Source organism: Phoca vitulina, unplaced genomic scaffold (genome assembly GCF_004348235.1).
Source record: "Phoca vitulina isolate PV1807 unplaced genomic scaffold, GSC_HSeal_1.0 scaffold6, whole genome shotgun sequence".
Lineage (NCBI taxonomy): Eukaryota > Metazoa > Chordata > Mammalia > Carnivora > Phocidae > Phoca > Phoca vitulina.
In genome coordinates this window covers 31,049,830-31,071,477 of record NW_022589709.1, presented here as the reverse complement: position 1 = coordinate 31,071,477, position 21,648 = coordinate 31,049,830, and the positions used below count along the sequence as shown (strand labels likewise).

At 34.7% G+C, this 21,648-nt stretch overlaps 1 protein-coding gene across 9 annotated transcripts in view; it reads left to right on the top strand.

Annotated features, from left to right (window-relative positions):
• Nucleotides 1–21,648, top strand: part of FAM174A (family with sequence similarity 174 member A) — a 191,957-nt gene that overhangs the window by 22,583 nt on the left and 147,726 nt on the right. For 6 of the 9 annotated variants that reach the window (XR_004299365.1, XR_004299364.1, XR_004299363.1 and 3 more), the window contains exons 2-3: nt 335–469; nt 14,277–15,675. Coding sequence is in view for 3 of the 9 variants with exons in the window: in XM_032403933.1 (XP_032259824.1) it covers nt 335–469; nt 6,294–6,360 (202 nt within the window). In the remaining 6 variants the exon portion in view is untranslated. Of the gene's footprint in view, nt 1–334; nt 474–6,293; nt 13,622–14,276; nt 16,982–21,648 lie in introns of those variants that run through there. The other 3 variants (XM_032403934.1, XM_032403933.1, XM_032403935.1) reach the window with 3 other exon arrangements.

The window sequence follows — 21,648 nt, the reverse complement described above, 5'->3', positions numbered from 1 at the left end:
AGAAGGCATGGGTAAGGTAGGGAAAAGGCTGGAATAGAAGGCTTCAGTGAACGTATGGTTCCTTAAAGATTTATTTGTCCATACCATAAGCTGATAGAGAAGGGAGTAGGTCAGATGGAAGAAATGGTACACAACAAGTAGGATAGATTTTGTTTCATAAATAATCCTACATAGTAAATCGTTTACATTTCTGAAATGTCGTCATTCTGATATTGAGTGCCTCTGATGTCAGCAACAGAGGGATAATTTATTTTTAGTTTAAGTAAATATAAAGTAAGGATCATCTATGCCATATTCAAATAATTTTTATTTATTAATATGTTCTATTTAATAGGATGAGAAGAAGAAACCGAAAGACTAGGAGATACGGAGTTTTGGACACTAACATAGAAAACATGGAGTTGACACCTTTAGAACAAGATGATGAGGATGATGATAACACTTTGTTTGATGCCAATCATCCTCGAAGGTAAGTTAAGTGTTGGGCAGTTTCATTCCATGAATTAGGGAGGCAAGTCCTTGATAAGTAAATAAAATAGAAAAAATACAGTATTTCATTTAGCAGTTTTTATCCTAACAGATTTTATTCAGTTCTATTTAATGAAGTTCTTTGTGCTACCCAACCAATAGCTCACATGCATATTGCTTTGCTAAAATAGGTATAAATAATAGAATACCATTCCAAAAAGAAATCTGTATTATAGATCCTTGCAGAGCTTTGTCCTTTTAACTGCTACATACTGACAAGTAATACGTAGTAAGTTTTTATGTGTGTGTGAAAGAGAGAAATATTAGTAAAATTGATTTTCTTTTTGCATTCTGAAGATATTTTGATTTTAGTCTGTGTTCCTCTATTTGTAAATCATGCTTTCACTCAAAATTGTGGGACTGATGGTCTGCTAGTATAGCTATGATACCTATTTTCAGATCTGTTCTTGCTGAGTGTTAAGACCCTTCCTAAGAGATTTGTATAAGCAAAATTACATGGTTATAGACTTAGTTTCAAAGCAAATGGGATAAGGAAAGGAGGTAATAAAGATTCCACTTAGTAGGGAAAGACATGTTGAAATAGAGGGGAGACTATTTGGCTAAAGGAAAACTAGAGTCCACAATCAGTTGCAACAAATACCATGAGTACAGAAATCTTGGCTTTTTATACATGCAAGGTTGGGAGGATCAGCTCTAGCAGAACATAGGGATCTGCAAGGTTTTTTGTTTGTTGGTTGGTTGGTTTGTTTTTGAGGGAAATACATAGAGTTTTACAATCTGCTAAAGAGTTTGGTATTACCCTGCTGTTATTGGAGAACCATTGGTGTTGTTTGTGTGGAGTGTATCTAATGAGATAATCAGATTTGTGTTGTGGAATAATACTTCTTGTATTAGTGGGAAAGTTGGCCTAGAAGAGATGAAGGATGAGAGGGACAGACCAGGGAATGTAGGAGGCACATAAAGAAGGGAATGATTTCCATGAGATAAAATTACCTGTAGTTATCTTTTATTTTGCAGCCCGCCTCATCACAGACCTTTCTCCAATACTTATCCCTCTCTTATGCCCCACTCTTCATGAATTATGTGTTCTATTAGGGAGCTAGACATTAATCAGAGTTACTTAATAAACAGAATAAGCATAGGGTGATATGAGAACTTGTAGTGGGGACATAGAACAAATAACCAAAAACTAATGGTCCAGAAACACCTCTTGGACATGCTATGTTAATTGAGACCTGAAAAAATGAGTAGAAATTAACAAAATTAAAAGTGGATATAGGGGTGGGGGTTGGAGAGAGAACAGCAGGCACAAAGTACCAGAAGCAAAAGAGAGGGTAGAGTATTCAAGGAACTAAAAGAAGTTAAATAGATGCTATATTAATATCTGTGAGAATAAATGAATGAGAGAATGAATAATTTTTGAGCTTTGAATGCAAAAATAAGAGTGATGGGTAAGGCAGGACAAAGAATCAAAAGGCAGATCATGATCCATGGCAGTCAGTGAGAAGTCACTCAACAGATTATGAAAAGCCACTCGGAAAATTTTAAGACGAGGAAACGTAATCAAAGTTGTGTTTTGAAAATTACATAGATTGGAGAAAAGCAAGATAAGGAGTAAGGCAACCAGGAAGACCAGTTAGATGGTGCAAGTACATGGGGTGGCCAACACCAGAGTGATAGCAAGAGAAATAGAAAGGAGTAAATTATTAAAGAGACTTTGAACGGTATTATGAACAAAATTTAGGAATTTTGTTTGGAGGGTAAAGGAGGGAGAAATGGTTATAATAATGGAGAAGCATGTTTCAGGGTAATGATAATTATCAATGATATCAATGATAATGGCATCATCTTCAGATTTTTAGTAGTATGACCCCATATACTTAAAAAAAAAAAAAAAAAGACTTAGAACTTTAATATGGACATGTTTAGTTAAAGTAAGAACAGCAAATAAACAGTGCTTACCTATTATTCATTCATTCATTCACTCATCCAAGAAATGAATGATGGAGCAGCTATTTATATAGCAACTGTTGAATGTCTGGCATTGATCTGGCCACTTGGGATACACTACAGCCACAAAACAGAAAAGAAAAAGAAAAACATCCTGACTTTGTGAAGCTTAACTTCTAGTTGTGAAAGGTGAGATTGGGAGGTTGACAGTTAGTTTTCATTTTCACTTGTCCTTCTATATCCTACTATGTTGATTTTTTTTTTCTCAAAGATCACATATTTATGCATTACTTTAGAAAAAATTTGCCTTTTGTTTGGGAATAATTTCAGAGCTTCAGAAAAGTTATAAGAATAAAAATAGTACAGAGAATATCCTATTATTCTTAAATCTAGATTTACTGACATTTTACTTCATTTGTTCTCTTGTGTGCTTTTTTCCTATCTTATAATATAGATACAGAAGAATGCATATTCCTCATTTTATATTTACCTAATGTTCTCATGTTTCCTTATAATTAGATTCAGGTTATGCATTCTTCCCTGAAATACTGTACAGATCATGATATGTCTTTCTCAGGGTATCCTATCTGGAGACACACAGTGCCCTTCTTTCTTAGCAGTAGTAATTTTGATGCACCTGCTTAAAGTTTTGCCCAGTTTCTTTAGTATGTTACTATTTTTTTCCCCATTGCAACTAGTAAGGCATTTTAAAATCATAAAAATATTCTGCTTTTATCAAAATTTTCCCCTGAGTTTAGCAGTCATTAGTCTTGATTCTTGCCTGATCTAATCTTCACTGTGATAGTTTCAAAATAATGATTTTCCAGCTTCAACATTTCCTTCATATTTACCAATCAGCATTGATATTGTAGTGTAAGCAAGAGCTCCCCCTCATTCCTTCTGTATTCATTTATCTAACTATTGACAGTATGGAGTCATGATTTTTCTCCTTTTTCATTGCTGTCCTTGCCAGAGAGAGCCTCTTCAAGCTGGCTTCTGTGCCCTTGTTACTTGCTTCCATTTTTTTTTTTTTTTTTTTAAAAGCAATTCCTCACATTCTGGCCTAGCAAGATGTTCAAGGCTCATTTTTACCTACCCTGCCCTAGTGATGGAATTAGCCATTTCTCCAAAGAGCCTTGGTTTCTTTGAGTGGGCACTAAGTGAGCTCTTTATTACTAAGGTGTGTCCTTACTTCTTGGCCCCTTCAGCAGACAGGTCTATGAAATGTATGTGTACGTGCACACACACACGCATGCCCATGTACATGCATATTCACATATGTGTGCATACTTTACATAGTATTTCTTCATACCTCCCATTCTACCTTGCTGGTCTATTGCCACTGTGTTCTTTCTTGCCTTCTTCCTTTTCCATAGTTGCATTCTCTTTGTTCTGTCATGAGAATGACTTCCAACAATCTTCTGGATCCCAACATCAGCATTTACTTATTTACTCAATTCTGTAATAAAACTAATACAGTTTCAGAATCGCTTTGCCTATGGCACTAAAATAAACAAGCCTTCTAAGAAGGTTTAGGATTTGTTAGTTTTCTCTTCACAATACCATCTTGCCCAAGACTGAGATTATATTATTAGATATGTAAGTGATTTGGCCTTGATTCCTCCTCCCTCTTCAGTGTGTTTATCATAATTATTTGAAATGTAATTGAAGTCATTTGAACTTGCTTTCTGTTTTAGATTTTTTCCTCCCCTTCCCATTGTCATTATCATTTTTCATATGAAAAATACTAACATGCTTCCAAAATTAAAAAGTATACACATTTTTTTTTAATATTATACACACACATACACTCAAAGAAGTATCATTCCCTCTTGTATTCTTTCCTCTCCATTCTCACCACCTCACCCTTTGTAGGTAATCACTTTCATTATTTATCTGGTTTATCTTCCCTGTGGTTCTTTGGATAAAAGTTGGCAGAAATATGTATTTCTTAATACTTTTCTTTCTTACACAAGAGGTAGCATACAATATATGTTCTTTTATATTTTTTGTTGCACTTTGTAATATCTCCTGTAAGTCATGCTGTATAAGTTCAGAGATATTTTTCATTTTTAACAGCTGCATAGTATCCCATGGTGTGTAGGTACCTTCGTTTATTCAGTCCATTGCCTACGCTTTGACATGTAGGTAGTTTTCAAATTATATTTCAATGAATAACCTTGTGCATATGTATTTTTGTATTGTTGCAGGTGCATTTTCAGGGTAAATTTCTAGAACTGGGATTATAGGTCAAAAGGTGTGAAATTAGTTTCAACCATGAAATTGAGAGGTGACTATGAGATATCCCAGTGGACATAGCAAATTGCATGGATTCATTTTTTTCATTAAAAACAGTGATAAACTGCCTGTCATTTGTCCCCAAATACTCTACTAAGCTATGGGGATATGGTGGTGAACAAAATTGGGCAAAATGCCCATCCCCATTTCAGTTAACAATCTAGTATATATACACAGGCCAGAAATACAAAACAAAGATATTTTGGCAAGAGTTGAGATTCCCCTTTACTGGTTTTTGACCTTGCCAAAATCAGGGGTAATGTTCTTCTCTAGGGCAGACCTACTTTTGTCTCTTTTAAAATGAACAATAATATGGATATTTCAGTACACTGAGAAGCAAACAGTTTTTCTGTGTTCTCCTTTTTATTCTTCTTCACCCAGTATTAAACATCATTTAAATAACACCTCCACTGATTCTAGACTTCTGCTTTGATTTTTTTCATAGTCTGCATTTGCAGACCCTTTTTTCTGACTCTTTCTTAGGGGAAGGTATATACATTTCTTTTCTGTGACAGTCTCATTGTAGAAAACAGTCATTTTCTGCTACTGACAACAGTTTCATAGAGGTGTGTTTATATTTCTTTTACCATCTGTAGCTTAGAGATTATTGTCTGTGATAAGATATACAGTCTGAACTCTGCTACTTCATTTGAAGCTGATTCATTGGGCAAGACTCTCTCTGATCTTCTAATGTTAGTATTAGAGATTAAACATGCATTATGCCATCAATTTAGTCAACATTTCAAATTTATCCTGTGGGAAAGATACATATAGATCTTATTGTGACTGTTTTACGTAACATTATCAGGGTTAATGCCATTTGTTTCTCCCATTAATAAAGGGGGAAAATCAATACTTTTATATGGAGAGTGTATTATAAGGTATTTTTAGGCGCTGAAAGAGGACTTCCACCTAAGATTTCCCAGCAGTCCTACCATAGAAATGGTAGAAAAAACCAAGGGAATGGATGATGATATTGGTAGATGTCTTTAGAGGGATAAGATCAGGGGTCTTATCACTGAGCCCAGGGGAGAGCCTGGACATAGTGGGGTAACAGAACTACACTGGAGCAATTATAATAGACACTTGTTAGTAAGTATCTACTTGAGTGCAGAATATACAGGCGCTGTGCTAGGCTCCTTACATATGTTATGGAATCATCAAGACAGTCATGTAAAGTAGTTCCTTTTGGTCTTATTTTAAAGATAAGAAATCTGAGGCTCAGAGAGTTGAAGTAATTTGGGCTTCTCTTCCTGCTGTAATTTAATTCCATTTTTTTAAAATATATATTTGATTTATACCTTTATAAAGAGAATAATTGTAAATTCTCTTCATTCTGTCTTCTATATCAGCTCTTGCTATTACTCTTTATTTTGCAAATGAGGACCCTGAAAATGAGGAATGTAAATATTATGATATACCTACCTTGCCAACTGCAATGCAGAATCATATTAGTTTATAGTATAATTGCTGGTAATTCTTGTGGGATTAGCTCTTACTGATGCTGCCTTCATTGTTTAAGTGCTTTCTAAAATTAGTTCCTCTTTATTTTCCAGATTCTATCCACAGAATAACAGGAAGCAAGTTATTTCCAGAGAGGCAAATGAATTTCCTTGCTTATAATTTTATCACAGCATAAAACCATCCTTTTGTAGTCAGCTCTTTCTGAGAGGAATGTTTTTATTGTGGTTTTTAATACATCAGAATTTTAATGATTGTTGTTGGTAGTTAGGATTTGGGGTAATCATTTTCACTGTTTCTTTGTATTAGATGGAACCATATGAAACTGCCAATATATGGTTTAATCTAAATTTCAAGGAAATTTATTATTTCATATAATAGTATGTCACAGATAGGGCCGACTCCAAACAGTACGTCAAGGCTCTGTCTCCTTTTCTTTGTGATCCCCTTGGTTCTGCACACCATGTGTTGGCTTCATTTTTCGGTTGATAATAGGATGGTGCCAGCAGTTCCTATAATCATACCTAGAATGGTAACGTTCAGTAGAAGATAGGGACTTGCTCTCTTGTGTACCTTCCTTAGGAATGAGGAGAATTTCCCCAGAAACTTTAAACAGAGCTGGGTTTTTTTGTTTGTTTGTTTTTGCTTTCCATATCATTGGTCATATGGCCATTTCTAAATTAAACCCTGGGGAAAAAAAATGGAAGTACCATGATTAGCTCAGAATTATCATTTGTGTTTGAATAAATACTGAGAAGTTAACCACCATTACCACGAGATTAAGCACTGAGATTAATGCAATCAAATTGGGAAAATGTACGGATGTGAAAAAAAAATAACTTGAGCAACTTGGTTAATAAAATTTCTCTTAAATTTGCTATTGACATCCTAATTTTGTATTTTAGGGGTAATGTCTTATGTTTGGTTACTGAAACATTTTGCACAAAGATTTTATAAAACTAAAAGCAAACGTCAACTCTTTAACTGTTTTGTTGGGTGTTTCAGCCCTCTTGGATAGAAAAACTGATGAGGAATTAGATAGCATATACTGACTAAAAATTACCTTAATTTTCTCAAAGAAAAATATTGGAAACAAATACTCATAACCAGTCCCTAAAACAGTTTAAAACAGTGCTTTATGACACAAAACCACAAATGGGAACAATACTGTTTTGCTATTCTGTTTGATTTCTACTGAACCGTAAAATTATTAGTATTTTATGATGATGTACACTACAAGACATTTTAACAATCTTGGTAGCAGCTTCTAAAAGCTGACACTTACAGCATCACTTCAAGGCTATTGTAGTAATTTTTGTCAAGAATGTAATTTTTAAAACCCTAAACTTGCTTTTTAGCTACTTTTGTTCTGCTTCATTAAATTTAATATTGTATGTCTTCATTACATTTGTGCTCAATGTTACTTGACCACAAAATATTTTCTGGTTATTAACATCAGCATGTCAGAATTAGAAAGCAGATTTGATATAAATATTTAACCAGAAACACTCATTAAAAAGATCTTATTCAAACAGTTTCCAATTTGAAAATAGTTCCAATTTCTAAAACACTACTTTCAATGTGAAACTTAACATATCAGAATAAATACTAAGGTTATTCAAAGTAAATAAATGTAGGAATGTGTCAATTACTAATGTTTATGTTAGATAAAAATTGGTATTTTAGGATGTCTACTGGTGTGTTACTAGTAGAATCATCTGTACTTTTTGTGCTTAAAGTGTATTAACCTGTATTTGTCATTACTGGAATGATAGAAGTAATAAGTAATAAAAGGTAATAAAAAAGAACCCTCATGTTGTTCTTTTTTTGGTATGTTTTACTTTTATGTGGACATTGAGCCTTAGAAGAAAATTTGCCTTGCTCCATTAATAATTAGACATCACAGTGTGCTTATTAGTTAAGAACATGAATCATTTGTGTATTATTTTAACAAATGTTGTGTAACCTCAAATTTTATTTGCTAAATGCTATTTTCTCATCTCACTGCACGATCTAGAGTTGTCCTGTCTAATTTGATAGCTACTAGCCATATGTGGCTCTTGGGCATTTGAAATGTGACCAGTGTGACTGAGGAACTGAAGTTTTAATTTTATTGAATTTTACTATAAATTGCCAGATGTGGCTAGTGGCTGTTATATTGGACAGAAAAGACCTGGAGCAAAAGTGTTTGACTGATCTGGTTTAAATTAATTCTATTAAATGAAAACTTATAAAACAGTTAAATCACAAATTTCTGTTTATATAGCAGTTGATCCATTTAATGAAATGTTTACTGCTTTTGTTCAGGATTTATATTCTGTGATTGTTTGGATTACAGTTTCTCTAAGGTGAGATAGATGGATATGGGAGGCAAAGCATAACTACCCATGAGGTTGATATGTATGAATAGGGTTAAAGACAATACAGGGACAAACATCTCAACTTTATGGACAGAAAAGTTATAAACACAATTATGCCATTAAACTTTCCCAGTGTTCTCATATAGTATTCTTTAAAATCCACAGGTACTGTATCCATTCTTTAAAATCCTTAGATACTGTATCTTTAAAAGAACTTGGGAGAGAAAAAAATAAAGAGCCATAACTCTAGGAATCTAATATTTGCAAATTTATTTAAGTGAATAAAGAGTAGCAATACTCTTGACTCCACTAGTACAGTTTTGTTTTGTTTCCGAACCTGATGTGATTTGTAGCTGTTTTGATAAAGATCTTCTGAGTAAGCTTTTAAGTTATCCTTTAAAATAGTGTATTTTCTTTTAATCAGTGTATCGTTGTATAATATGAAGAGGCAGAACTTTCTTGAGGTTTGAAAAGTACTCAAACTGAGGTTTCCATAAAATTTATTAAAAACTTCACATTCAATTTACCTCACAGAAAAGCATGGTGATTTTTTTTTATTGTATTAAGAATACTTAACATCAGATCTATCTTCTTAAATTTTTAGATGCACAATACAATATTATTAACCATAAGTGCAATGCTGTCGGACAAATCTCTAGAACTTACTCATCTTGCATAACTCAAACTTTATGCCCATTGAATAGCAACTCCCCATTTCACTCTCCTCTCAAACCTCAGCAACCACTAATCTACTCTCTGCTTCTCTAAGATTGACTATTTTTTTACTACGTTTTTACTTTTATCTATTTTAATAAAGAATATAGAATTACAGAAGTTTTTTTCTGAATTCAGGAGTTTTTCTCATATCATAAGAAGTCTGTAGTAGTTGGCTCCTGGTATTGATTCAATGGCTGTTTGATCATAGGGTCTACATTTATGCAGTTTTCTCCAACCTTTCCTCATGCTTGTCTTATCTTGCTTATATGGCTGCTGTAATTTCAGCCATTGCATCTGTGTTTCAGGCAACAAGAGTCTGGGAGGCAAGAACCACCCTCACATCAGTCTCTATCAGGAAATCAAAATTTCTCAGAACTATCCTCTTCTTCCCAACAGTCTTTACCCGCCTCGCTAGCAGAAACAAAACCAAACAAAAAGATTTTTATTAGCAAACAAAAGGGAGGTAATAAGTGTTGAATAGACAGCTTATCATACGTCACCCTGACTATTCAGAATGTTTTCTGAAGGTTAAATTTGGCAGCTGGTAAGAGAGAAATATTTGGATTTGGAGGTCACTGAATAAAGGTATGAGTTCTAAGGAATTATTGTTCATGAGTAGCAGTTTTACAGAGCAGTGAGAATAGGAATTTAACATCATAAACAGATTAGCTTTTATTTATTTATTTTTTTGTACAGTGGGAGTTCTGTAAATGGTGGAACAATAGAACATTTGACATCTGATCTAATCTTTAGACTTCAGCGACTAAATCGTCATGACTGAGAACTATTGTGGTAAAATAAGGAGCAGCAGAATATGATTATATAGTCTCAAGTGCTTCTTGAGCAGAATTCTGGCATTGATAACTGAATCTCCTTACTTCAGTCTCCCGAATCTTGGCTCTTCTTCCTTACCAAGTCACCTGACAAATAGTGTGACTGGACTGTGTCTCTAAATGCTTTTTCAGCTTGGGCTCTAATGGTTTCTGTTTTCGTTCCTGAAGACTTCCATAAAAAGACATGCTTAATCTCTTAGAAACTGTTTTATCCCATTCTTACGAAGAAGGACTTATCCAGTAAATAATTGATCAGGATGGTACTAGAATTCAGACTTCCTTTCTAGGCCAAGGTTTTTTGTCCTCTAAGTGATTTCCATGCTGTATTTGTGGCTCTATAATAAGAGCAGGGAATTATGTTTATTGTTTTTCTTCGTTTTTCTTTTTTGTCATCACCATCTTCCCCAGTATCAAGCAGTTTTCCTGGCAAATCATAGCTCAGTATATGTTTGGTGATTGAATGAATGTCATTTTTTTAAAAAAAAATGTACTTAGGTGTTAAACTTAGTAGCACACACAGCCCAATATGTTGCATACCCTATTTTAAATAAATCAAGACATTAAGTATTGTGGTTACCTATGCCTGTCTTTACATGAGACTATATTTGAAATAGATTTGTGTGTACTTGTTCTGCATGTCACTACCATAGAATGTGGTTGAGCAAGGATGTGATATTCTTAGAGTTTTTTAGATCTTAAATTCTAAATGGTGAAAAACTTGAACTTCTTAATTTCAGTAGGTATTTCCAGCTTGAAAATTGTCAATTCAAAATTTAAACATAATGCACCTTTCCCCTACTCCCTTCACTCTAAGGTGATATAAGTTCTGTGGAGATTTGTGCCATTTAATCTAAGACATTATTAATTTTAAGCTGTTACACTAAGAAAGAAAAAATAGTCAATTTTATTATGAAATAATATGATATTTTGATGTAATGCAGGAACTGTGCATATCAGCTTCTCAATACCTTTACATTCTTCATTGCTTCTAAAGAATTTGGCAGTTGCTTCTGCCTTCACATGCATTTCTTGGTTTGCAATAGTTTCTCAGAACAGAAATTAGCAGAGTTTTGTCTACCTGGGACATTGGGACTTCTTCTCATTTTTAAAGACATGGTTGTTTCTTGGAAAAATATGGAATTCACACCATTGTTCCAGTAATAAACATTTGCTTCACCGATAATAAACTATAGCCTACTACTTTCTTTTCTTTGTACATATACAGTAACTTTTGCTTCAGTGATGCTTCATGATATTATCTTTTTAAAGGCATTCCAAACATTAAACTCATTCCTTGTAATACCAACAACGCATATAATTCTGTTGAAGTGATAACAGTACCAAGAGCTTGATCAACTTTGTGCACATATAGGCAGTGGCTACTATGTAGTAACTACCACCTGTCTGATGGCAATTCTAAGATGCCTGCCATCAACTGGAAGATGCATCTCAAGGTCAGAGATGTTAATATATGAAAAGTGTGTTTTAGAAACTATGAAATATAGTCTATCCGTACGAGAAGGTAGCCTTACTCTGTTGCTTGGTTTTGGGGCTTGAGCCTCTGGTCCTGCCACTTCTGCCAAAAGAGGCTCTTGTTAACAAGTCCACATGGATTATGCTATGTACCCCTGGCTCTGTACCCCAGCTTCTTTGAGTCTCCAGTCTGCCTTATACAATTTTGCCTCTCCTGGTACAGGTAACCCTTGGTTATTTTCCTCATGCTATGTTAAGGCTCCACATTTTTCAAATTGCTGTGAGAACTCTGAGAAACTGAGTTTGGGGTAGAAAATAGGAGAGTTCACTGAAGAGGTGATATTTGAGTTGTAGTTACTTTTAAAACTAGTAAGTCATTCAAATAAGAGCCTTATGATAAAGGAAAGTTGTATTTGAAGTGAAAGCATGCATCAAGGGATGCCCCGTATGAGAGTGTGTGCATGTGGTATGTTGTGAGCCTCTTTAGAACACAGGCTATGTCCTAGGGTCATGGAAAACCAGTCAGATTTGGGGCCAGATCTAGAAGGCCATGTTAAAAATATATGTATTAAGGATATGAATTTTACCATTTGTGAAAATGGTCGTAAATCATCAACTGCTTTGGAGTGGAGTGATTCCATGAGATATATGTTCTAGTAAAAGGAACCTGGTGACCTTATGAAAAAATTAGAGTTGGGAAGAAATTAAGGTCTAATATTTTGAAGCTGTTTCAGTTGTTCACTTGAGAGGCATCAAAGCAGAAGGAAAAGCTAGTTTAGGAGGGGAAGAAAATGAAAAACTCTGACAAGATAGTAGTACTCAATAGAATGCAGAGAGGACCTCGGTACCCACCCCTCCCCCAGTGGAATGGTGACTAGATAGGTTGCATTACCATTGTTTGAGTTAAGAGGGTTCAGAGGAAGACCAGGTTTAAGGCTAGAAGATGATGGGTTTGATTCTTGATAGGTTAAAATTGTTTCGTATGGGGCATGTAGAGAAAGAACATCTTCAGTGTTGGTAATCTGTACTTTAGTCATGCCAAAGAAATTAGGGAATGGTGGTTCTGCATAGCACATTATAAGTGTTAGGCAGGATGAAACATCTGGGATGGCATTCTGAGGAAATCCCAACTCAAGGAATGCAATATTCTAAGTAGGAAAGCAGGTTGTACAGTCTGGAAAATAAAAAGAGGTTCAATAAAATGTTTGGTATATGAAAAATAATAGACAGGTATACATGTTCACCTGTTTTGGGGTTGATTATGAATCTTAAAATGCATTCCTGAAACTGTACATTAAGAGATTCTTCATGTACTAGGTACTTCTTGATTCCAAAACAGCTTATAAACATTGTTAAATGTTGCCTAGGTTCTCAAAAGTGGTCTGAGTTCAAACATCTATTTAATGCTACAGTTGAGAATTAGGTACCTATCATTTTATGTTCTTACTCTGCTAAATGGAACTGCAAGTTTTATTAATCTAATTTTTTTCATACTCCACAAATTCATTATCGAAACGATCAAGAGTTTCAGTCATGCAAAGGACAAGAGTTGTGTAAAAATGAGGACTAGGTTACATTGTTTTTTAATAACCTTCCAATATTTTTGTTAAAAAACTTAAATTTATCCTCAAATTAAAATATATTAGACTTTCATTAGCTTTAGACTGTTTACTAAAGATTCAGATAAAACAATAAATTAGAAGAGAGTATTATTCATATCTCCAATGAAGTTCTAAATGTTAATGGTGATTATAAAGAAAGATTTATTTAGTTAGTAAGATCTGCACAACTTTGGCTGTTCTTTTACTCTACTTTTTGTTGTAATGGTTCTTACTAGCAGAAGTTTCTTGGAAGCTATGGTTTAGATTAACAGTACAGCCTGATGTATAATTAGAATTAAGGTCAATAAAGATGTATGTGATAAAAATATAACCTCATATTACCATAAACTAGTAAGTAAAGTAAGAAAATAGGCAAACCTCTGGAAAACCTCTTTATGGATACATTTTGAAACTGTATTATAAATATTAAAAATATTTTTGTTGGGGGGCACCAGGGTGGCTTAGTCAGTTAAGCGTCAGACTCTTGGTTTCGGCTGAAGTCATGATCTCCGGGTTGTGAGATGGAGCCCCTGCTCTCAGTTCAGAGTCTGCTGGATTCTTTCTCCCTCTCCCTCTGCCCCTCCCACTGGTGTGTGTGCAGGTGCATGTGTGCTTGCTCTCTCTCTCAAATAAATAAATTAAAAAAACAAACACATTTTGTTTGTTTGTTTGTTTCAGAGTATACTTCCAGGCCCGCAGCTTCCATTAAATCCTCATTTCTGAGGGTTTAGAAATAGGATCAGTTAAGAATTGTATTTACAGAAACTATAGAAACAAATAACTATATTGTTTACTTAAGTCGATTAAGAATATTATATGAGGGTATCACTTTAGTATGACTGAAATAATTTTTAATTACCCACGCAAATCTCTTTGAAAATGTTAGAATCATATTTTGAAAGATAGAATCTGATGTAATTAATATAGGCAAAATAATCATGTGTTTTATCAGTGCCATTCATTATAATTCCCTCAAATACTTTCATTACCTTCCTGCCACTCCAAACCTTTGGGAATATTTTAAAATGTTTAAATTTGTTCCAGGATGAGTATTTCAAGTTTTGTTTTATTTATTTATTTATTTTTTTTTGCAGATAAGAATGTGCCTTTGATGAGAGGATTTCATCTTTCTACAATGAAGAGCAGAATTTCTATGTTTAAGGAATAAGAAGCCACTTTATCACTGGGGGCGGGGGGGTATTTAAGTTACATATATTATGACAAACTTTAATTTGTTGTTGCAGTAATACTGTATCATTTTGTTATGTCTTTGTATGTATAGAAGTGCTCTTATGGGCTCAGAGTTGTTGGGAGTGAACTGCACTATAATAGAAATCTGTGTGAAAATTAATTACTTTAGAGCAGGGTGTTCTCTGATCAGTTACTGTTTCTTGCTTACCATATTGTAAACAATTTTATATATTAATCAGTTACTGTTGTTTTGTTTTGGGTTCTTTTTTTTTTTGGAGGGTTGTCCATTAGTTGTTTTTCTTTTTCCCCATTAATTGTTTTTTGCTGAAACTATAATCCCAGCAACAAACTGGTGTGTAAAAATAATTTAAGATTTCTTTACAGAGATGTATTCCCCATTTTTGTGGGAAAAAGAAGCCAAGTTTATTACTTTGCATTTGGTTTTTTTAGATATTAATAAATGAGTTGTATGCAAAAAAAATAAATATGATTTAAAAATGACTTTTAAAGTGGTACAGACAGAATATGTTTACAAAATAAATCCAAAGAGTATAGAATTATATATTAACAAAAGTATTTTATATGCTTTCTAGAAAAATTTTTCAAAAAAAGGTTATTGTATTTAGCAACTTGTTAAGATACCTACTTTGACTAGATATTTTAGGAAATGGTGAATTTCAAAGCCATTTTATTTATTTACAGTATTGTGAAAGATAGAAGTAATGGCATAACCTTCCAATCATATATTAAGGTGCAGGAGAGTAAGGAATTAAAGTAAGTGTGTAGACTTTGGAGTCAGACAGACCTGGATACAGAGATTGACTTAATAGCTCTGAACAAATTATTTAACCCTGTTGAGCTTCAATTTTTCACATTCTAAAATTAGAGGGCAACTTACAGGAAAAGCATGGGTCTCAAATTTAGTTGCTTATAGAGGCCAAGGAGGTAATGTAAATATGTGGTGTCTGTCAGGATAGGCTAAGTCATATAGCAGTAACAGATGGTCCCCAAATCACAGTGGGTTACAACAAAGATTTATTTCTCACTCATGCTGCCCATTTGTTATGGACTGTGATTTTGCTCTTCGTTGTCTTTTCTTCAGGGTCAAGGCTAATGGAGAAACCTCTGCTTGGAATATTGCCTCGTAGCTAAATGTCCAGCTGTGTGAACTGCATGCTAGTTCATAAGCTTCTGCCCTAAAGTGATATATTTCATTTCCATCTACATTTTATTGGTCCAAACAAACCCTAAGGCTACTCCAGAGTTCAACAAGGCAAGGATAGGTAATCTTCTAACAATGAGGTAAGTTGAAGTATTTGGCCACCCAAAATGCCAACTTAGTTTTACCAAGTATGATAACTGGCTTCAACACAGTGAGTCAAGTCCCTCTGATGTCACTGTATTTTTATATGTTGTGTAAGCAGGGACTTAAAGTGAAAATACATTTCCTCTTCTAAAGGGATCAGCCTCTGTTTGGCTTCCATAAGAGTTACTATGAGGAAACACTTGCCTAGTGCTACTAAGTCATAGTTTTATATCCCAAGAGAACCCAAGACTCCAGGTTTATTGTATGAAGTTTCCTCATTTTGAAATGTTACTAAAACAACACATTTTTGGATTTAAGTTTAGCTCCATACCTACCATTTTGTGATACTTGAAAATCATATACAATAGTATCTTAGAAATAGTGGTAATTAATTTACTGACCACTGTTATTTATAAACTGACTTTTGCATCAAAACTTAATGGAGGTAAGAATCAAATCTACCCTAGAATAAGAATTCTGTTTAAGATAAAGTAATGATAATTTTAATAAATGATCTCTAAGTTAGGCTTAAAGATGTTACCGAAATGTTTTAAGCAGCGGCAGCAGCTTTATTAGAAATACACAATTTCTCTAGGTGACTGACTACTTTAAAGAGAATATCTTTCAACTGAATATGGAAATTCTGGCATGTTTGTTGAAAATGCTCTTATTTCATTACATTCATATAGTCATTCCTGAACTGCAGATCTACTGTTAAAAATCATCATAATAACCCACACTCTGATTAAAATGCCAGATAGTTTGCCAGATTTTAGCTTCATTAAGTATGTAACAAGCATGCTGATAAAATGGTTAGAATTTTCATCTACAAAGCTGTATGTACATTATAAAATAGCTGGGGATCATAGATGTTGTGAAAACCTGTTACTATTCTTCTTTCCCATTTTGTACTTCTTGGTGGCTATTTTGTTGTTAAGAGCCTAAACTAGGAATTAGAGATCAATAGAGAGTAATATAATTGTGTTCATAGTTTAGGATTAGAGTATATTAGAGAAAGGATAGGTTTAGAATAATTTATAGATCTTGTACACTTGACCTGACCAACCACTGCATGGGGCTAGAAGATTAAGTAGCTTCTTTCTGCCTAATTTCTTGTAATTAGTAGGTAGATAACCACTACAGTACAGTGAAAACGAGCCCTTGGGCTTGGTACTCAAACTGCACCCGGTCAGCATCTAGGTGTTTACTGGCTTTAGTTGCCTCACTGAAGGTATAATCTATTACCTTGTATCACCTATCCTTTTATTTATTTTTTTCTTTTTTTGCTACTTTAGTTTTAATTTTATTCATTTTTACTTATGTGGTATAGTTTTTTTTTTTTTATTATGTTCAGTTAGCCAGCATGTAGTACATCATTAGTTTTTGATGTAGTGTTCAACGATTCATTAGTTGTGTATAACACCCAATGCTCATCACAACAGGTGCCCTCCTTAATACCCATCGCCCGGTTACCCCATCCCCCCACCCCCTCCCCTCTAGAACCCTCAGTTTGTTTCCTGGAGTCCAGAGTCTCTCATGGTTTGTCTCCCTCTCTTGATTTCTTCCCATTCAGATTTCCCTCCCTGGGAAGATACTTATGTAGTATAGTTTTATATAATTTATCTCTCTAAGTGAAACAATAAAGGAAAGATGGTTTGTTTTTCTCATTTTGGGATGTAAAAAGAACTTATATTTTATTTTATTTTATTTATTTATTTATTTATTTTTTAAAATATTTTATTTATTTATTTGAGACAGAGAGAATGAGAGAGACAGAGCACATGAGAGGGGGGAGGGTCAGAGGGAGAAGCAGGCTCCCCGCCGAGCAGGGAGCCCGATGCGGGACTCGATCCAGGGACTCCAGGATCATGACCTGAGCCGAAGGCAGCCGCTCAACCAACTGAGCCACCCAGGCGCCCAAAAGAACTTATATTTTAAAAAAAAAGGATTGAAGGGATGAATATAGCAAAACAATCTATTCCATAAACATTTAGAATACTTCCTTGAATACTCCTTTGGCTACCCCACCAAGGCTACCTGAGTCAAAGATGACTTTCAGTGACTTGTAAGAATCAAACAAGAAATATTCTTATTATAGATGCTATGCTTGATTTAGTAAGATAGATGTTTTATATCTTCTCTCATTTTACACTATCACTCCCTGTATCAGAAATTGAGCATTTTAAATCCACAGACTCCAGTGTTTTTTACCTACCCATGGCAATAACGTTACAAAGCAAGAAGTAAAGATAGAAGGGAAGAAATTAGGGGTTGCGGGGGATGGGGGAGAATCCTCCTCAAAACTTTCATGACTGGGGCGCCTGGCTGGCTCAATCATTAAGCGTCTGCCTTCAGCTCAGATCATGATCCCAGAGTCCTGGGATCAAGCCCCACATCGGGCACCCTGCTCCTTGGGAAGCCTGCTTCTCCCTCTCCCACTCCCCCTACTTGTGTTCCCTCTGTCGCTCTCTCTGTCAAATAAATAAATAAAATCTTAAAAAAAAAAAAAAAAAAAAAAAACTTTCATTACTAGCTGTTTGAGAACTTATGAATGCTATGTGTTCCATTAAAAGATTCTCTCATAGAGCCACAGTATAGGATGTATAGGCAGGTGTCTGGCTCTATTTGTTTTTGTTTTTGTTTTTTACATATGACTCTAAATTTGTGTGTTTTTATTTGGATTTCTCTTTATTCCTTTTTTTTCCATTTTAAAAAAAATTATTTATTTTTATTATGTTCAGTCTTTATTCTTATTATACAGGTTCCTTTAGTGCCCATACTGTATCATCTAGGCTAATAAGGCAAACTTACTCAGATTGCTTTGGTCAAATAGGCATTTGAAGCAAAGTAGGCCGAACATCTCTGATAGTTATTTTTATTAATCTGCCATGGTCCTTTTTGGAGCAAACTGGGTCCCCACCTATTGTTATTACCTAGGAAGGATCAGGAGTTCATTTCATCCTTTGACTGTGCTCATCCCCTTGCCTGAAGAAAGTTCTTGACATCGAGTGCAGCTTGGGCTGTGTTTGTTTGTTTGTTTGTCCTTTATCTCCAAAACAGGAAGGGTAGTAAACTTCAGACTTTAGCTCTTCTCCCCTTATATTATGTATTTTTCCCACTGAATCTGTTGCTACTCTTCATCTGTTCAGGGTCTTATCTCCTTTTCTAAAATTTTTATTTTACTCAGGAAGCTTTTCATGGGCTAATAGTTTCTCGTGGGTAAATCAGCTAAATTTTAGGTAGGCTAGTACCAGTGTAGTCAGGGAGATCCAGGAAGCCTGCACAATAACTTGTTTCCAAGCAACAGATATGTGACCTTTGATTAGTTGCTGTTTGTCAGATTTTCAATACACCATACCTAAAGCTATGGATTTAACAAATCCTAAGATCTTAGGTAAAATCAATAGGTACAGTCTTTCAGAAAAGATAAATTCTCTATCATTTCTGCTGATGATTATTTCTTTCTTGAAATATGGCAAGCTAGGCTCCAAAAGTAATCATCCCAATTCTTTGGCTTACCCTTTTAATAGATTTCAGTATTCTGTGTCCAAGATATGGATAAATTAATTTTACTTAAAAATATCCCATAGTTTTGGGGTTCCCCCCCAACTTTCTGTGGTAAAATAGACTTTGACAGATAGGGGTAGATTAATCAAGCTTATTTCTTGCATCCATAGGGATCCATTGCTTATTGTTCCTGAATTAGTTGCCTATCAAGGTACTCAACGTTATTCCCAGCAAAAGCACCTATTCTGGATATCTGCTCACAGTTTTATTTACTTTTAACTTCTTTATGATGTACATGGTTTAAAAAACAATTATATCTGGGGATCTGAAAGCCTAAACTGTACTGGGACTCTTCATAGAAGTGTTGAAGAACAAGATTTCTTTTCTGCAGGAAGTGTGATGGTTTCTAGCCTGGGCGGGGTGGCCAAGGGGATGGGGGGTGCTTAAGAACACATGTGCTGGTTCCACACTCAAAAAATTCTTGTTATATCGGCATAGGGGATGGCTTAATTAAGCATCTGTACAGTTAGAAAGCTACATGAGCAATTCTTTCGTAAACTCAGATTAAGATCCTTTTCCAATCTAAAGATTAACCACATTATGATTGAGAGCAGAGCTTCAGAGTCTAACAGACCTGTACTGAATTATGGCTCCATCATTTTCCCCTTGGTATCTTCAATATTTTTTTTTCCCAGTCTCCTATTCTCCACATATAACGAATAGTTCAGACTAACTGAACACTTGTGTGCTAAATGCTTTAGATTTGTTTATTCATTCAGTCCTCACACTAACTCTTTGAGAGATTATTATCCTTACTTTGCCGATAAGGATACAAGGCTCAGAAAGATTGGAGAATTTGTTTCAAATCCAACAGCTAGAGCAGAATGGCCTATTGAATATGAGTTTGAGATACTTGTTTTTATTAATGTAAATCTCACTTTGTTTCCAAAGAAAGGATAAGGTTGTTTACAAATGTACATACAACAAAAAAGATAAAATCAGTTTGCGGAGGTGAGGAAATTGAGGCACAGGGAAAGAAAGAACGGGTAGGAAAATAAGGTCATAATGTGATTTTATTTTCTCTTATCTATACTGTGAAATTCCCTGTACTTGCTATAAGCGTGCCATAAATGTCACTGAATGGGGCGCCTGGGTGGCTCAGTTGGTTAAGCGACTGCTTTCGGCTCAGGTCATGATCCTGGAGTCCCGGGATCGAGTCCCGCATTGGGCTCCCTGCTCAGCAGGGGGTCTGCTTCTCCCTCTGACCCTCTTCCCTCTCATGCTCTCTGTCTCTCATTCTCTCTCAAATAAATAAATAAAATCTTTAAAAAAAAAAATAAATAAATAAATAAATGTCACTGAAGAGAGCAGCAAAGCTATCCAGTTATTGCTAATACAGGGACTAGAGGGAAATTATTCCTGGGTTCTCAAGTAGTCATTTAATGAAGGTCCTCTGGGATACAGTAATGAACTCTTTCCTCCACATCTTTACAATAAACTCACAAAATATATCATGCACATCTTTTTAAATAATGTCTTCTAATATAGACTATGGGCATCATACTCCAATATATTTCAGTTAAATTAATTTCACAGGAAAGTAAAATAATCCTGTTTGTGTGCAACCACCTACTGATTTATATTAACTGAAGGGTAAGTCTTAATGGTATCTAAGGCAGTCTTTCCCAAAATATTCTATAAAAAATTTATAAAAGAAATCACTTCTTCACTTATCTGATATCCCCTTTATTTATTTGTCCATTTGTTTGCTTTTCCTCCTCTCTTTCTCCTTTTGATTGTAGCTCTCTTTACTTTTAGGTTTCTCACAAATTCTCTCCTCTTTACACTTTGATCTGTCCTTAGGCATAACTGCTCATGACTTCAGTTATTATACAGCCAGTGTCAAATCAGAAATTGCACCAGTCAAGGAAGACTTTATTCAAGGATCTTACAATAGTGCACAAAATAGAGGCCAGAACAAAATCTAAATACCACTGAAACAAAGATCAGAAGGACTCTTCAGCCCTAAAGTACTGGAGGATATTGGGGAAGATATAGGCCATATACATTTGCTAATTAGCTTTATCCAAAGGGAAAATAAACTTGTCATATCTTTATGAGGAGAGATAGTTTTGCATCTTGGCCACACCAAAGTTAGGCTCCTACTCTCCCACAAAAACTGGAAGATAGGGGTACTGTCTCCTTTGATGTTTACTTATGCCTCCAACAGATGGCTCCCAGGTCCCTAAGAAAGACTTTCTGGGTTGTAAAGCTGTCAGGAGTTTTGTTGTTGTTTTGTTTTGTTTTGTTTTTAAGATTTACATCTCAAAGGGGCAGAAAATTTATAATTATGTTTTCTAAAATAAATACTCAAAAAAAAAAAAAGGTAGGTAAGGAATCATGAGTTAGGAAGGGGTCTGACATTTTAGTCAAGCTAAGGGGAATGGAATGTTAAGGCCATT